This window comes from Neovison vison, chromosome 2 (assembly GCF_020171115.1).
Source record: "Neovison vison isolate M4711 chromosome 2, ASM_NN_V1, whole genome shotgun sequence".
NCBI lineage: Eukaryota > Metazoa > Chordata > Mammalia > Carnivora > Mustelidae > Neogale > Neogale vison.
Window position 1 is genome coordinate 23453271 of NC_058092.1, and position 18549 is coordinate 23471819.

General features: G+C 53.3%; 1 protein-coding gene across 2 annotated transcripts in view; it reads right to left on the reverse strand.

The window, feature by feature from the left end:
* Positions 1-3183: 3183 nt before the first annotated feature.
* NKAIN1 (sodium/potassium transporting ATPase interacting 1) overlaps positions 3184-18549 on the reverse strand; it is a 40680-nt gene continuing 25314 nt past the window's right edge. The window contains exons 2-7 of one of the 2 annotated variants that reach the window (XM_044237643.1): positions 9821-9958; positions 8155-8235; positions 6721-6918; positions 5970-6030; positions 5274-5355; positions 3184-5124 (exon numbers count right to left, since the gene is read on the reverse strand). In XM_044237643.1, coding sequence (XP_044093578.1) covers positions 5115-5124; positions 5274-5355; positions 5970-6030; positions 6721-6918; positions 8155-8235; positions 9821-9958 — 570 coding nt within the window. In that variant the 3' untranslated portion in view covers positions 3184-5114. The remainder of the gene's footprint in view (positions 5125-5273; positions 5356-5969; positions 6031-6720; positions 6919-8154; positions 8236-9820; positions 9959-18549) is intronic. The other variant, XM_044237644.1, reaches the window with a different exon arrangement.

Here is an 18549-nt window from a genome sequence, read left to right on the forward strand (position 1 = left end):
GTCTCTGAGTCCCAGTAGACACGTGCGCTTGTGAAATGTACCTTAGGGAATTCATAGTCTTGTTTTAAAGAACACTTGGAGTCCCTTTGTGATTCAGCAGTTACTGGAAGATGGTCCGTCCTATCTGGATTATTCTAGTGTGTGGAGATGGCTGGGAGGTGGCCCCAGAGTGGCAGGGGCTGGGGGATCGTCACTGGGCTTTGTAAAAAGACCAGCTCACCTGGCTCCAGAGTCATGAATTTGGACCTAGGTATGCCTCCTGCAGTCCAGGATGATCATTATGCTCCCAAGTTTACAAAGAGCTCATGGTCACAGCCAGATCCTCAGAACACACATCTATGGAGGCTTGGGAGAAATCTGAGGCCTCTTCCAGATAAAACACTGCTCTCTGCCTTTCTCCTCCACCCCACGCTTCCAGCCCTGCCAGTTCTTGCTAAAGGACAGCTCTAACATTTCTTAAATTCCACACATGAATGGAATTGTATGGTATTTGTCTTTCTCTGACTTATTTCACTCAGCATTATACTCTCTAGCTCCGTGTGTGTTGTTGCAAATGACAAGATTCCACTCTTTTTTACGGCTGAGTAGTATCTCATTGTATGTAGACACTGCATCTTCTTTATCATTCACCAGTTGTTGGATATTTGGGCTCGTTCCATAATTTGGCTGTTGTGGACATTGCTGCTAAAAACTTCATATTTTTGTATCCTTTGGATGGATACCTAGTAGTGCAACTGCTGGGTCATAGGGTAGTTCTTTTTTGAACTTTCTGAGGAACCTCCACAGTTTTCCAGAGTGGTTGCACCAGCTTGCATTCCCACCAACAGTGTAAAAGGGTTCCCCTTCTCCACATCCTCTCCAACACCTGTTGCTTCCTGTGTTGTTAATTTTAGCCATTCTGACTGGTATCTCATTGCAGTTTGGGTCTGTAGTTCCCTGATGATGAATGATGTTGAGCATCTTTTCATGTATCTCTATGTCTTTTTTTAGAAAAATGTCTACTCATGTCTTCTGCCCATTTTTAAACTGGATTAACTATTTTTTGGAGGTGTTGAGTTTTATAAGTTCTTTATGTATTTTGGATACTAATCCTTTATTAGATATGTTGTTTGCAAATATCTTCTCCCATAAAGACAGCTCTAACGGAGCAGCTTCTGCTCAAAATCCTTCAGTAGCTCCCATCTACATCACTCGGGCCAATGTGCTCTGACTTGACATCAAGGCTGCTATAACCTGGATAAAACTCCTATCCAGGAAGGCAGAACAATGTCTCCCAAGGGTGTCTAGGTCCTAACCTCTGGAATGTGTGAATAGTTACAAGGCAAAAGGGACTTTGAGATGGGGAGATTATCCCGGGTTATGTGGTTGGGTCCAACCTAATGACATGAGCCCTTAAAAGTGGAGAAACTTTCATGGCTGTGGGTAAAGATCTGACAAGGGAAGGAGGGTCAGAGAGATAGGACATTGCTGGCTTTGAAGATGGAGGAAGAGGCATAAGACAAGAAATAGGGGTAGGCTCTAGAAGCTAGAAATGGCAAGGACATGGATTCTGCCCTAGACCATCTGGAAAGAAATGCAACCCTCCAGACATCTTGATTTTACCCTAGTAAGACTCCCATGCCCAACCTCTACTGAACTGTAAGGCAATAAATTTGTATTAAGACACTAATGTGGGGCGCCTGGGTGGCTCAGTGGGTTAAAGCCTCTGCCTTGGGCTCTGGCCATGATCCCAGGGTCCTGGGATCAAGCCCCACATCAGGCTCTTTGCTCAGTGGGGAGCCTGCTTCCTCTTCTCTCTCTGCCTGCCTCTCTGCCTACTTGTGATCTGTCAAATAAATAAATAAATAAATAAAATCTTTAAAAAAAAAAAAAAGACACTAATGTTGTGGGGGCGCCTGGGGGGCTCATACGGTTAAGTGTCTGCCTTCAGCTCAGGTCATGATCCCAGGTCCTGGGATTGAGTCCCACATGGGGCTTCCTGCTCAGCGGGAAGCCTGCTTCTCCCTCTGCCTCTGCCTGCTGCTCCCCCTGCTCCTGCTGCTGTCTCTCTCTCAAACGTATTTTTAAAATCTTAAAAAAAAAAAAAAAAAAAAAGATACTAATGTGTAATCTATGACAGCAATGGGAAACTAACACATTCCCCATCAAAGTTTCCTCCAGTCAGTCTGTCCCAGGCTACCTTCCCCTCCTCCGACACGTTCCCCTACTTCCACATCTGTGCTCATGCTGATGGCCCTGTCCAGGACACTCAGGTGACCTCTCGGCTGACCTCTTATTAATAAAAGCCTTTCACTCTGGCCTGTCCTCAGCACTGAACCCCTGCCAGCAGCATTCACCCTTCTGTGGTCCCATCCTATGGGCTCCCCACTAAACCATAAAGTCCTTGAAGATGGTGTCTGTGACTGATTTTCCTCCAACCTCCATGACCAGGAGGGGCCCACAGAGGTTTGCGTGATGAACCTGGGGCATCTTTGTAGAACCTCTGTTTTGGGATTACCTGGGAATCTTCACGCAAGTCCTAATTCTACCAAATCACAATGGGAGGCAACTCCACGTGTATTCTCGGGAGAAGATTTCCAAGGTTCAGAGTTAAGGAGGAAGTTGAAAATTAAGTAGAGCATGTTGCCCTTTGTGTGAAAAGGGGAAAAAATATGTCAGTTGACAAAGAACTGTCTGTCTTTGGAAAGATATGAAAAATAGGTAAAAAGACATAAACTCCTGGAACTTTCTGAATTCTGCACCATATATACCTACTATCTAATCACAAAAGTAAATAAAATTTTGAATATTCAAAATACCAATTCTGGCTGTGTTGCCAGAAAAGATCCAGGCTGTCCCAGGACTCTGTGTCTAAAGCACTTTCTGCCACACATTCTAAGTCAGGAACTGAACTGAAAGGAATAGGGCAGACTTGAGATGCAAAGGATATTTGGAAGCCTCAACTTACACTCAACTTAATCAGAAAAATAAATAGAGACTCTCCAAGGGATTGTGAGCCAGGTTTGGGAACCCACTGATTGAGCCCCATCTCTGCATTTTATGGATGAGGAAAGTGAGGGAGAGTGACTTCCAAAAGCTACAGAGCCAGCCAGCACAGGCCAGGGCCCCAGGAATGATAATGGCAGGGACCTCTGCTCACCCTCAAGCAGGGACCCTGGTGACTCACAGGGCAGGACAGGATGATAGAGAAGAAAACACCATCTTTAATGAACCCACCTGCACAGAAACCAGGAAGCGCTCTCTGCCTTGCAAGGTCCCAGTGGGAAAAGAACTCGGTCCCTTGCAAAAATCATCTTATAAAAACAAAAGGCTTCAAAGCACCAGTGGCTAAACCCGTTGAGTAGAAAGGAGGCTGGGGAGTGGGGGGTGGGAGGGGAGGGCTGGAGGCAGGAGTTGGCCTGGAAGCAGGATAGCAGGATAGCAGCCAGGCCCAAAGGGAGCTGCCCCCTTCTTGAGCGGAACTCCTAGCTACCTGGGTAGACCATAGGGGACCTCAGTGCCCGGGGTGGCCAGTGGAACTCCTGGGGTTGGCTTCTTGGCAGAGGGGATGGCAGGATGGGGTCCTAGCTCCAGATACTTTGGCCTTAGATGTAAGGAAGGCTAGATCAGAGGGTAGAGAGGGAGGAGTGGAGTGGTCACCGTGGATGGGCTCAGGCATACAAACCATGCATTTCCCTCCAGTTCCCCCATGCCTTCTGCCCTCCCTCCTTATCCAGGGCCACTCCTGTTTCACAGACTGGGAAGCTGAGGCCTGCCCCTCCTGCCCTTGGACTTATGGCCCATACACAGGAAGCAAGGTCCTCAGGGATGTCTGTGGAAGGAGATGGGGAGAATGAGCTCTCATCTGTTTGCTCTCAAGGGTGCTGGTCCTCCCGAACCCACACAATGACCCACATGCCCAGTCTGCCTCTTCACAACTCCTTCTGGGCTTGTTAGAGGGTTCTCTTGGACATTGGAGTGGTCATAGACGCTGGTGATCTTTGAAAACTGGTGATCGGTAGGTGCTGACCAGCTGTTTTCCGTTCTGGAACTACAGGTCCTCCAATGGGTGAGGTGGATGGAGCCATCGAGGGTGGTGGAGTTGCTGAGGGGACAGGGGATCATGGCTGCAGCAGACCCGGCCTCAGGGACCCGGAAGGGGATGGGGTGGCTGAGATATGCTCCCTTCCCCTACTGGAATGACCTTCAAACGTTGGCCCAGGGTGAACAGGGGCCGAGTCTAGAAGGGCTTTTCTGTGGGTCAGGCTGAACTCAGGGCTCTGGGCTCTGTTCATCTGGTTCCCAACAGGAGAACAGGTATATTGCTTCAAGAGAGGCGCTGGCGAGTGGTGGTGGTGTGTGTGATGTAGATCACATGAGTTCTAGAGTGTTCCATCTGGATGGGGGCTTGGAAATGGGATTCAGAGACCAGGCACTGGGTTTTGGAGTCTGAAACTACAGAAGGTACACTGTGTTCAAGGCCTACCTCCTCCAAACGCCTAGCTGTGTGGCCTCAAGCAAATCGCTTCATATCTCCGGGCCTCAGTTTCCACATCTGCAAAATGGGAATTATAATCCCAGCCTAGCCCCAGGAATTACGAGTCAAATGAAAAGGTTAGAAAGAGCTCCATCTGCTAAGAGGTTATTTTAATTGAGGGAAACTGAGGCCCAGAGAGGGCAAGGAAGGACCTTGCCAGATGTCACACAGACAGTTGGTGATGGAGCTGCGACTGGAACTTAGGACTCCTGCTTCTAGTTCACAGTAACTCTCCCCAGGGCTGGTGAAAGTGTGGTGAGACGGGGCAAATGCCATTTCTCTCTGGACAGGGGGCCGGAATTGGGGTGAAGGGTTTCGAAAGGGAGAGGCTGGAGAAGGGAGGGAGGCCCCAGCGCACGCCAAGGCTGAGATAAAAAAAATACAAACCCCGCGATCCCCTACCCCGCCCGGCTCGCCCCCATCCCTGGAGTCGGGCTGTGAAGGGCCAAGTCCAAATCCGCTGCAGACTCAGCCGACGCAGGCTGCAGTCGATCCACGAGCCGCCAGGGGGCGCGCCTGTTACTTTGGCCCGAGCTCGCGCCAGCGGCTTCAGGCTAGCCGGTAAGCTCGTGGCAACTGGATGGGCGCGGGACAGAAGCTAACCCGACCTGCAGGAAACAAAGGCAGGTTAGGGAAGTGGACGCTGAAAGTATGGGGCAGAGAGATCCGGCTGCCCTCTCCGCTCCACCCTGCCCCTTTCTCCCCTACAGGAACGCCTCAGTCCCGCCACCCCACCCCGCTGGGCGCCGTGACCCACGTGTACAGAGGCTGCAGTTGTAAATGCGATGTCTTCTGGGGCGCCTGGTATCCGTAGGAGTCAAAGCCACCGATGAAGTCAACTGCGGAAGGGGAAGAGGTGCATAGTTAGGGATAGGCCTGTGGGGTATGAGTTATGGGAGGCTCGGGGCTGAAAAGGAAGAATCTGAGGGGCTCAGACCCCTGTACAGTGCCTGGGGTAGGGGGGCTTTGCTGCTGGACCTATGGGGAGCAGAGCGAGACTCGCAGGAGCTCAGCCAGAATGGGCCAAAGCCCAAGTAGATAGAGAGCCTCGGGGGTGGGCCGTCCTTTAAGGGAGCAGGGCTTGAGCTACTTAAGGGGGTAAGACCTGGGGGTGGGGGTGGAAGGTAGTGAGGGGACGAGGCTGGGCACCCACGTTCCTTGGTAGGGGTGAGCCTCGGGGAGCTCCTCTGAGGGGCAGAACCTAAGAGGAGTGGGTGGAGAGTAGTGTTGGAGCCGTGCACTGGGCACCTGGATGTCTGGGTCACAGCCCAGAATGTTCTGGCTATGCAGACCCCCCACCACCCCTGCCACCTCTTCTCCCCCACCAAGAGGAGCCAGGTGGCCAACTCAGGTCTCCCTGCCTCCTAGGCAGCACAGGGCTCTGTCCAGGGTGCTGAAGGCATGGGGTGGTGTGTGGCCAGGCTTCCCGGTTCCCTAGGGGCTTGGCACTCACAGCTGTCCTCCTCCTCCAGGAACACTTTGCTCACGTAGCAGGCGAACACGAAGCCAAAGAGCTGGGGGTGGAAGGAAAGAAGACAGAAGCTCTTCCTCCACCCAGCGCCTGGCCGGGCTCAGTAGGACGGGAGGGGGCGGGGCGTGCGAGGATGAACACCAAACCATAACAACGTCAAGTTAAATGCTTGGGCCTTACAGTCAAACATATCTGGTTCCATTCTGTGTTCTGTGAGTGGACTTGGACAAGTCATTATTTTACCTCTTTGAGCCTCAGTTTTCCCAGCTGGACCTGGGCAATACTTGACTGACGGGTTAAGAGGAGCGAGGATTTTGTGGTTTTGGATGTGTGGAGTGCTAAGGGCAAGCCTGGGAACTATATTATCATCTTGGAGCCACTCTTCTTTCAGTCTCACAACTCTACACAGTTGATGCGGTCACGCCTTTCTGTGAATAAGCATATAAGCTTGGAGAGGGCAAGTGACTTGTCCAAGGCCACACAGCGGATACACTGGAGACTGGGTTGACTCATGGTCTGATGACTCCTCCTAGTCATTAAACCCACTCACTCTTGGAATGGGAGTTGGGGCAGGGGTGAAGGGAGGAGATACAAGATACGGAGGCAGAGCCAGACAGAAGCACAGGCAGGCTGGAAGATCCAGGTTCTCCCTTTCTTAACTAGAGCTAAACAAAGGGGTTGGGGTGGACTTCACCTCTGGGAGTGTGTGGGCTGGGGGAACAGGAGGACTCACAGCCAGGAAGATCTGCAGGGCACTGCTGAGTGCTTCGATGTAGGGGTAGTCAAGCAGGCAGCCGGTGACAGAGATGACATGGTGGTCTTCCAGGGCGAGGCGGGAGTTCAGGACAGGTGTCACCAGGCAGCCTGGCCCATTCTCCATCCACCAGGAGCGGTGCAGGGATGTGTTGAAGGTCATGATGAAGTCCCGGTCCTGGGGGCAGAGGGGCCTAGGATACTGAGCTGGGGCCAGGGGTGGGGGTGGGGGCATCTTCTTCAGGTCCCAGGAAACTTTATATAAGATCTACTTCACACCTGGACTGTTGAAGCAGTCTCCTCTCCTTGATTTGAAGGGTACGGAGGGAGTCCGTTATTGCAAGTCTATATTTGGCCAGTAGGTGGCACTCGATGACCACACAGGTCTCACGCTTCCACCAGAGGCGGAAAGGGCTAGTGCTGACCCACAGGAGCCCCAAAGTTTCAGAGATGTGAAGGACACTAACAGTGACGGAGTCCAGTTTTCCAGCCTGGGTGAAATCCTCAAAACTGACTCCTTCGCAGCCTGTTCAGCCTCTCCACTGCTCTCTGGGTGTGGCCCTGGGCAAATCTATCCTCTCTAGTTCTTGGTGTCCCTATCTAGGCTGCCCTAGATCAAAGGTTCTCACCACAGCATGATCTCTCCATTCTCTCCTGCAGCCTGTTAACTACTAATATCAAGTTCTGACCAGGTGCCAAGCCCTGAGATGTAAAATCTCATTTCATCCCCTCAAGCAATCACATGAAGCAGTTATCTGCACTTCCCAGACAGGGAAACTCAAGCTCAGAGAGGGTAAGCCACATGCCCAGGGACACACAGCTTGGAAATGTTGGAGCTGGGATTTAGATCTAACAGAACTACAAAGCCAATGCTCCCATTCATATATTTTCCCCTCTTGTGTACTAAAAACAGAAGTTGTGTCCTCTGGACTTGCTCTTACACAATCTAAAAACGTCCCCTTTCTTCCATAGTTCTGCACGGGACCTGGTCCACTTGATTTCCCTAAATTTACTTAATCTCTTTCCCTTCTGAAAATACTGATCAGAACTGGATACAAATCTTTGTGGCCTAAGCAGTACCAAGGGCATGGTATTTTCACCCCCTTGCCTTGAACATGTGTTGGGCCCCAGGGCACTTTCCAGGACCACTGCAAGTGGCTGGTTTCTACTGAGCTTGTGATCAAGGGCCACCCGGCCCATCTTCACGGCCCCTCAGCCTTATCTGTCCCATTATTTGTTTCTGAGAAGTGCAGAAACAAAAATGTGGGGGTAGAGTCTGAGGAGTACAGATCATTCGAGTGTATAGAGGGAGGTCTCTTCAAGAGATGAAGCCCCAGACTAAACTAGGAGCCCCTGGCTAGGGGATGGGCAAGGTCAGGCTCTGCCCTCTGGCATTGCCAGGCCTGAGGCTTACCTGGGACAGCTGTCCAACCTCCAGGTAGAAGCAGATGATAAACGCATTCCAGCCAACCCAGAGCACCAGCCAGGCTGCATACTGGGGAGAGGAGAGGTGGGATCAGGGGGGGGCTTGGGGGAGGGGGGAGGGGCGTGTCAATGGAGCCAGAACTCAGGGAGGAGAACTTTGCAAGGGGAAGTGATGACACTGTCTCACGCAGAGAGCACTTTAGTTCACAAATCATTATTACATCCGTCCTGTCCTTACAACAGCCCTGCATGGAAGGCACTGCTCTCCCTCTAAGGAGAACCGACGTCAGCCCTAGAGAGGAGGTTTAAGTTTGCCAAGATCACACAGCTGGGAAGAGGTGGGCCTGTCCCTCAAGCTCCAGTCTTCTGGCAGCTAATCCGATGCACTCTGCGGAGAAGAAGAGACACAGCCCGGCTCCGGAATGCTGGAGAGAAGCAGGGTGTCTCCACCCAAGTCCTGGGCCTGCCATGCCACTGCTGCCTCCCGGCACACAGCACCGCTTGTAGGAGTGCCTGGGGCCTTCTTAAGAGCCAGAGAGAAGGATTCTCCCATCCTGGGTGAGACAGAGTTTTCAAAGGGTGCTGCTCACCGGGCTTCTGGGAGCTCAGCCTGTGGGAGGTGGGCAAAGCCCAAGAATGAGCCAGAATTGGCTGTCGCAGGAATGGCAAAGCATGTCGTCGTCATCACAGGCGTCAAGCATGTGTGTAATAAGGCGACTCAGAAGGCTTTTCCCTCCAGAGGCATGTGAATATGTCACTGAGGAAGAACTGGGGAGGAGGGTGAGCCTAGCTGAAAACAGGAGTTTAACAGAGACCATCAAAAACCAGGGCTTGGGCAGAGGAAGCAGGAGGAGGGAGCCAGGGACACAATCCACTCCTGGGATCAGAGCACAGGAGGCACTGACCTCTAAGGCCCACTTGTGGGGCACCTGGGTGGCTCAGCCGTTAAGCATCTGCCTTTGGCTCAGGTCATGATCCCAGGGTCCTGGGATCGAGCCCTGCATTGGGCTCCTTGCTCAGCAGGGAGCCTGCTTCTCCCTCTCCCACTCCCCCTGCGTGTGTTCCCTCAATCGCTGTGTCTCTGTCAAATAAATAAATACAATCTTAAAAAAAAAAAATAGCCCCACTTGCCGTCAGACCACATTCTCGATGAACAGTAAAGGACCAAAACCAAGCCAGCCTTCTCAAAGCAACCTGAGAAACTAAGGAAAATGAAGTCCGTCCCTCCGCTGACTTACTGATGCAGCCTTCACTCAGGATCTGATCCTGCCACTCTAATCCTGCCACTTATTAGCTCTGTGAGCTTAGGAAGCCTCGCAACCTTTCTGAGCCTCATTTCCTCACCTGGGAAATGGAGACGGTAGGATACCCCTTGCAGGGCTGTTGTAAAGATAAGTGAAACATGCGAAACGCTTAGCAGCGCGCTTCGCACATGGCAAGCACTCACTAAATGACACAGATGGTTAATATTTGGATTTTTCCCTAGGAAATCCTTCAGGGAAAATATCAATCTCGTCTCTCGGCTGAGCAAAGAAGCATCAGGAATAGGCTGGAGCTAAGAGAGAGCGGGTGGGGGGTCCTGGGCACTGCGGGGGGGTAGGGAGCTCGGTCTGGCTGGGGGAGCAGGGGTGTGGGAGGGGCCGAGGGAGCCATACCAGAATGAGGTACCGGGAGCGGTACTGCACGGTGCCAAAGATGCCCAGGATGACTGCCATGATGTGCAGGAAGTTGGCTAAGATAGGAGCCCACTGATAGCCCAGGAAGTCAAAGATCTGCCGCTCCAGCGCAGCGACCTGTGGGAGAGAGCAGGCTGAGGCCACGGTCACGGCCTGGAAGGGAAGGACAGGGACACCCCCGGACCTCATGCAGCAGGTCACACCACTTACCATGGTGACGAGCCACCATGGCCTGACTGCTCACAAGCCTCAGAGCCGTCCCGGCTCTCCCAGACCACAGGGAGATGGGGAGATGGAAGCAAGTCTTGGGGGACAAACTGAGACGGAGCCCTGGTCATCACTTCGGGGAGGGGAGGAGGGAGCTGAGGTTCAGAACATCTTCCTCCCTGCCAAGAGGCCCTCCCCATTGGCACCTGCACCTGCCCCTGCCCCACGTGGGGCTGAGAGCAGGTGGAGTTAGGATCCAGACAGCCTCTCCCAGCCCTGGCCAAGGGCGGAGCTGCCACCCTCAAGGGCCCAGGAAAGTTCCTGGGCCTGAGTCCGCTTTTCCAAGCACTGCTATCTGGAGGCTGCCCTGGCCCGTGGAATCCATGCACTGCAGAGAAAGGGATTTGTTTTTACTTCCCTTCCCCAAGGGAGCTGTGGTAGGTTGCAAAATTGACCTCAAGCTCTTTCTCTCCCCGACTCCGTGCTCTGTGGCAGCACCCTTCTCCACTCTGTGCTGAGTCATGTGACTTGCTTTGCACAGTGAGACTTTAGGCAGCACAGTACAAGAGATCTTTTGAAAAACCTGAATGTGCCCTAGAGCTTGCCCAGTTGCTATACTTGTAAGACGGACAACACCATGCGGAAGAGCCCCGGTGAGCTGCTGGAGGATGAGAGGAGAACCAAGCCCTCTCCCCACCGCCCATGAGAGCCCGTGAACCATGTGAGTGAGGCCATTCTAGATCATTCCAACGCTAGCCAACCTACCAACTGACCAAAAATACGTAGCCAGACTAGAAGAATCGTCCAGCTGACCTACAGAATCAAGAGCTAAATAAAATGATTATTTTAAATGGCTGCTCCAGGGGATGTCTGGGTGGCTCAGTTGGTGGAGTGCCTGCCCTCAGCTGTGGTCGTGATCCCAGGGTCCTGGGAGCGAGTTCCCTGTTGGGCTCCTTGTTCAGCAGGGAGCCTGCTTCTCCCTCTACCCACCACTCCCTCTGCTTGTGCTCAGTCTCCCTCTCTGACAAATCAATAAATAAAATCTTAAAAACAAAACAAAACAAAAATCCCAAAATGACTGCTCAAGAATGATCTGTTACCAGCAAAAGTGAACCGATACAGGACTCAGTCAATCGACCCTTTCCAGGAGCCCCTGGTTCAGTGATTCAGCTGATTCATTAAGAACGAAGGTGCCAGTGACATCCATTGTTACGGACTGTCCAACACCTCTGCTCGTGCTGACAGAACCCATCTCTCTGTTTTGGAAACCACCTCCCAGACCTTCAGTCCCTGTGGCTTGGGTGGGGCTGAGCCCACTTCTAATTTCAGCAGTGGGCTCACGACTCAATCCTGACCAGATAATCGACACACAGGGATCTGGTCAGAGCTGGGCGCTCACCCTGTGGCCAGCTCCCGAGAGTTACCCCGGAGAGCTGCCGGAGCAGCCGGGACAGAGATGCTGTCTGCCGGCGTATCTGAATGGGTGCAGCGTCACTCGCTGCTGCTGATGGCCGTCTTTGCCATCTCAAAGGGACAGAGAGGAAGAAAGAGTGAACAATCAAGGGGAGTCTCCAGGCCATGTAGTTTTCGGTCTGAGGGTCTAGCCACGCTGAAAGTTAATTCTCCCTCCTTGTCGGTGTGATTTGTCACTTGCAACCCAAAGTCCTGATTTAAATGGAAGGGGAGAGAAGGGGATATAGCTGGGAAGGGACAGGGAAGATTCTGATTGAGAAGATCCCAGAAGCTGTTTTCCTGGCAGGGAGGTGGGGAGCGGGAGGTGCTCGCGCTACCACACAGATGGCAAAGCTTGGGCAGAGACCCAGGAAGCTGCAGGCCCAGCCTGGCACCTACCCACCTGGCGCCAGCCTGCCTCTTGTTGGTGACTCCTCCTGCAGGGCCCTACAGACTGCAAAGAGCTTTCCAAGTTCATCGCCCATTGGATGCTCCTTGGCAGAAAGGCGGAGTTGGGGATCATGATCTTGTTCTCAAGCAAGAGACCAGGAGGCTCAGAGAAGGGAAGTGACTTGCCCAAGGTCACACTGCAGGGAGGGGGCAGAGCTGGGCAGTCATTCGCTTTTCTCTGCCACCTGTCCCACCTTGGCACCAACCCATCACCTTTCCCTACTGGTACTGGCCTGGGAGTTAAGAGGTGTGGATTCTGGTTGAGAGTCTGACAGACTCCTGGGTGCCCTGGGGCAGGCCACCTTCCCCAGTGACCCTCAAGCTCCTTCTTCTGTACAGAAGAGACCACTGGACTACAGGACTCTAAGGGCCCTTCCTGCTTTGACTCCAGTGGTCTGCTGACCTTGGGGGAGAAACTCTCCAGGTTGTTGCCTGCTCCCACTTCTCCTACCTCACTTCAGCTCTTCTCCTTTTCACCCAGACTCTGCCAGGCCTTGAGGAGCCCCCTGGTGGCTTGGGGTCCACTTGATGTTCTCAACTCAGCTGGCATCTGTTCCTGGCAAGGAGGCTGCCATCAGAGGACAGAGGAGGTGGCCGAGACAGACCTGCCCAGGCTCATGGTGTAGCTGGGGAGATGCCTTGCCTGGAAATGCCCTCCTAAAACATGCGGTCACCCTGCTGCACCCCTGGCCTCCTGCTCCAACCACTCTGGATTCCCAGGGACCTTACTAACATAACGAACAGGGGGGACAGCTCCCACAAAAAGCTTTGGAGTCCCCAAAGCTCAGGTTCAAATGGCCACTCTGTGACTTAGTTCAAGTTACTTTCCCTCCCTGAGACTATTTCTTCAACAGTAATAGGGAAGGCAATCCTTCCCCCGAGAAGTCGTTGTGAGGATATGGAGACATCACACAGACTAACGGACGACTAGACTTAATAAATGGTGACTAATTCGGAGAAGACGCAACAGTGGCATCTTCTCAGATGGGCACCGAAGGCTTGCTGGGAGCTGCCGCTCTCCTCTATCCCCAGCCAGCTCCTGCCCCCTGAGCGGCTGAAACAACAGCTGAAGTCCTGCCTGCATTTCCCTTTTCCTCTATGCAAGTCCTCCTTGGTCTTCAAAGTATAGCACAATTCCCTCCTTTTCCAGGAAGACCTCCCTGATTGCCCAGAGGGATGACTCTTCCCCCTGAATACGGACCCCTGGCCATTCTGGTCACTGTCAGCCATCACTGTAGCCTCTCTCCACCCTCCCTCCAACCTTCCGAAGTGTGGCCCGCCCTCATCTGCCTCGGGGGTCACTGTCTACCTACTTGTTCACAGATCATGTGCTCTGCGTCAGGTCCCGAGCTGGCACTGCATGCAGAGGGGAGTAAGCTCTGGTGCCTGCCCCCCGGGAACTCAGTCTAGTTGGGGAGATGGGTGGGAAATGGACGGTCATACATCAGTGTAGTTGGCACGGCCACCCAGACCTGAATACTGCTGATCAGGACCTCAGCTGAGATCAAGAGTCAGCGGCTCAACTGACTACACCACCAGGTGCCCCCTAAGCTTTGTTTTTAAATTATTTTTACATTTTTAATATATTTTTAAAAGAATTTATTTATGTTTTTGGGCCAGAGATAGAATGAGTGGTGGGGAGAGGGAGAGGGAGAAACAGACTCCCCACTGAGCAAGGAGCCCGATCCAGGACTCAATCCCAGGACCCTGGGATCATGACCTGAGCCAAAAGCAGACACTTAACCTACTGAGCCACCCAGGTGTAAACTTAGGTTGTTTTTTTTTTTTTTTTTAAAGTAAACTCTATACCCAACGCAGGACTCGAAATCACGACCCTGAGATCAAGTGCCCCACGCTCTACCAACTGAGCTAGCCAGGTGCCCCTCCATATATATTAATTGAGATTCTGCATCTTATAAATAATCTCAATCCTAAAGTTACTATTTTTGATTAGAAAGCCAAGTCAGATATTCCAGAACTTCTGCTTGTGCAGCTGTGAGATGCGACTAATTACCAAATAAAGAACAAACCAATAAGGGGAATATCTTCCCCATCTGGTGGCACCAGCTTAGAACAATCATCTGAGGGCCGCAGTGATTTAAGTCCTAACTGGCCTTGTTGTGTCCTGTCAGTTTGATGGGAGGACTAGTGGGGGGACAAGGGCAACCTTCGAAACTCCTTCGAAAAAATTTCAAGTGCACCTGCACTCAGGGAGAGTGACTTTGGGCTTTTTGTTTGTTTTTAACCTGGCCGGCCTGTAGGCCAGGTCTTGAGTCTTTCTCCTAGGTGGTCCAGGCCCAGGACGGAAGCTCCTGTTGACAACTGATAAAGCCTCCTGTGGGATGGGGGTGGGAGGGCAGTGCTGGCCAGCACCCCTGTCCAAGTGCTTTCTCTTTGCATGTTTTTCGTTGTTTGTTTGTTTGTTCGAAGGAGGCTCCGCACCAGCCTGGAGCCCAATGTGGGGCTTGAACTCAGAACCCTGAGATCAAGACCTGAGCTGAGATGAGTCAGATGCTTAACCGACTGAGCCACCTAGGCACCCGTCGAGTTACTCCCTCTGCCCCACAGAGCTTGGGGCAATCGCTGAGGCCCCTGGGCCTGCCAGTGATACCCCTGCCCCCCGCCAGGACCCCAGATAAGCAGGACGAGGATGAGTGCCCAGACCATCCTGAGTGACAGTTGAGAACAAGTCACCCAGATCCCGTGTGGATTTGTCAGACCCACAGAGTAAGTCCCACATGCCTGCCCCTCAGCCCCCCACCCTCGTCTCCTCAAGGCCCTGTGCTGCTTTGCCTGAACCCCCCACCCCCTCATGAGCCCTTCCAAACCAGCCCGCGCCCCCCTCACCATTTGCACCCACGGATGCTACTGTCTCTGTGCTCCTCTCACATCCCATATTCCTTGGGCCCAAAGGTGAGGGGGGATCCTCTGGGGTCCCTAAGTTGCTTACAGACCCAGAGAACCCGTCATCCACCAGCCTCCAGGTCCTTCCTTTAGCCGGAAATGAGTTTCATCCCTGCAGCATCCTTTGACATCCAGGGGCCACCCTCTCGCCCTCCAACCCCTCAGCCTCTCCGCTCTCAAACACCATCCCCGGGACCTTTCCCCTCACCGCTCCTCCACGGCCACCATGCGGACTGCCCTGCCTCCGAAGTCAGCAAGTCAACAGCCCCCGCTGGACGCGCCCCAGCTGGCTTCCCAACCAGGTCCAGCCCACTGAGTCCTCTGCCTCTTGCCTCCCACCCCTAGAGTTCCCCGGAGCCTTACATGGCCGCTGCGCTCGCTGGGACTGCCGATGCCCCCTCACCTCCGCATCAGTTCCACCTGTAAGCCCGACTCGCAGACCCCGCAGCCTTCCCCTCACACCTGTCAGGAAAAGCCCGCACCTGCACAAACCCAGTTAACAGGGTTCCCCCTGCTTGCAAAGCAGCCAAGTGCTGCTGGAGGGAGCCACTCCCCAGGCGGACACGGAGCACCACAATGCCAGGTCCATCATCACAACTTCGAGAGGCCCTCCCCACCACCCCACAACCCAACTAGGCTTCTCTGGGGAACGCACTTTGTCCGCAGACCACTTCCGATTTCACTGTCCTCCGCCCTCCTGGAGCCCCTCCAGCCTCCCTCTCAGGGGACCTGGCTTCTGGTCCCTGCCCACCCCCCTGCCCGCCCCCTCCTCTGACAGGGGCCTCCACCTCCACTCTGGACCCCATCTCCTGTCTCCTCAGGTGCTCACCTCATCCTCGGAACCTTCTTGCCTGTAACTCAACCTCTCCCTCTGCCCAGGATGCTTCCCACCGGCTCCTAAGCACACTCAAGCCACTTCCATTAAAAAAGCAAAAGAGAAAAGGCCCCCGCTCCTCCTCCAGTGAAGGCCTCATCTATCTCAACGCTCTCACGTCCTCCATGCCCTCCCTCCCACCTGCTCCTCTGGCCACGGGCACGTGAGGATCTGGTTCAGGGGCTAGAAGCAGAACCACGGTTAGAATCCTCATGCCACAGGGCCAGTCGCTTCACGCTCCTGCACCTCAGTTTCCTCACCCGCAGAATGGGTATCATTCACGATACCTCCCTCATATGGTGGTCCCGAGATCCCGTATCATTTGTTAATTCATATATATGTTTAAAGTACGCTCTAGGGCCACGTGGGTGTCTCAGTGGGTTAAAGCCTCTCCCTTGGGCTCAGGTCGTGATCTCAGGGTCCTGGGATTGAGCCCTGCATCGGGCTCTCTGCTCAGTGGGGAGCCTGCTTCCCTCTCTCTCTGCCTACTTGTGATCTCTGTCTGTCAAATAAATAAATTAAAAAAAAAAAAAAGTAAGCTCTATGCCCAATGTGGGGTTAGAACTCACGACCCCAAGATCAAGAGTTGCATGTTCTACCAACTGAGCCAGCCAGGTGCCTCATTTTTTTTTTTTCCAGATAATATTTAAAATTATGTCCTGTGGCAGAACTCCCCGTCTCCCCTTGCTTTATTGTTTGCATGGTGCTTATCACAGATTACTGTACTACCCACTCCCTTTCCCTTTCCCAGTCTGACTCCTGCATTGGAAGGCACACTCCCCGGCGGGAATTTCTGCCAGAGGTGCTCACAGCTGCACTCCCGGCGGTGAGAGCCCAGCCACAGGTGCCAACGCAAACTCGGTCTCCATCCTCCCACGCAGCCAGGACCCTAAGTGTCAGAACACCCCCAGGCCATTTCCCAGGCCCTCTTCATGCTCCCTCGTCCAAGCAATCAGGTGCCCACCCAACCTTCGGGCGCTACCTGTTCTCCCTTCAGCCTCTAGCCCCTTTATAACTGGCTACCCATCAGAAGGCTGGTTGTGAACTTGATACGCCCACACCTGGCCTGTTTCCGGTGTCTGGGACCCATGATGTGTCCAACTGCAAAAGCCAGAAAGCTCAACTTCAAGTGCTGTTCTCCCTCCTGCTCGTCTGAATCCCTCTCACCTCTGGTCACTTTCTCCCGCTTCTGTCCTCTCACCGGGCCATTACAACACTACCAGCCACCCTCCCTGCCCAGCCAGGCCCCACCAAGCCTACCTCAAGCCTAACCCACTCCTCTCCTTTCCCCAGTGAAGCCACCCAGCGGCCCCTCCCCTGCCCTTAGCTCCCCACCCCCTCCCGATTATTTATTTATCAGGTAGCTGCCAGCCAAGGGGGATGCGGTTGCCATGGGAACCTTCAGCCCTGAGTCAGGGCTGCCTCTGTTCTCAGTAGGATACTCTAGCCTGTCTAGACGCCAACCCCAGGAGCCTAACACCAGGTGGGGGCAAGGGATGAGTGATGCAGATGGGCCCACCCTAGTCCCAGGAAGCTGGCTGGGGGAGAGGGGGTTGGGCTGTGGGCCACAGAACCCATCAGAAGCCTCTGGTGCCCAAGCCCTTGCCGGCCAATTCTGCAAGTCAACAACTTTCCTGGCCAAAATTCCAGCCATGTCACCATGGGACTTAGCTACAGAAGTCAGGCCATCTGGGGGAATGACGAGGGAGGGTTCCCTGAAAACCATTTTCAAAAAATGGTTTGGTCCAGCCTGGTACTGTTATGGAGGTGGGAAGAGCTCCCCATTTGGGGCTCAGCCCCCCACTTGGGGTCCAGCCAACTTCAGTTCCATCCCCGGTCAGTCTCTGATTCACTATGAGTCCTTGGGCAAACCACTCCCCCTCTCTGAACCTGAACCTGGGAAAATGTCCTGAAGCACATGGCAAGTCAGACGGTGCATGGAAAGCTCTCAGCCCAGCGCCTGGCCCGCCCCCGGGGCTCCGTATATGGCAACGGCCTTTGCTGCATCCCCCAGCTCAAGCCCCCCTTCTCCCAGTGGATTTCTGAGGCAGCTGACAAAATTAAACTCGACTCAGCCCCTCATCCATGAAATGAGAGAGTGGGACTAAAGCCAAAGAGAAGGACCCCTGGAGAGCTACCAGTCCAACCCCCTAATTAGGGAGCGGAGCAAACTGACAGACAGCGGCGAGTGGTTTATGAGGAGTCTTCCCCTCTCCCTGAGCTCCGCACACATCTCTGGGGTCCATCTAGGGCAACGGCCTTCGAGCAGGAGCTGAAACAGTCCCAGAGAGCAGGCAGTCTTTGGCAGGGGCAGGGAAAACTGGCCCAGCAGTTCACTGAGCAAGTATTTCCTGAGCATCTATTATGTGTCAGGCCCTGAGCAGAGTGTCTGGTGACGAACAGACTGGTGTGGCTCCCTCCTCAGGGAGCGCAAGTCTGGAGACAAACACACAGCCCTCTAGGAGCTGAGGAGGGGGACTTCTCTAATAGGTTCCCCATCCACCGTGTGTGGTGACCTGTGAGGATCCCCTCCTACCCTCGCACAAGTGCGCGCGCGCACACACACACACACACACACACACACACACACAAGCTCTCTGTCTCTTCCTGGGCTCCTGCAAGCCTTCTGCCTCTCTCTGCCCCCGCCTGAATCCTGCTGGAATATGGACAAGGCTATCACTGTTAAGTGAAAACAAAAAGTAAAAAAAAAAAAACAAAAACCCTCAAAACAAAAAACAAGCAGAAAACAATAGGATTCCATTTATGTAAAGACAAAAACAAAAAAACACACAAAAAGCCCAAAAATAAAAATGAAAAAGAC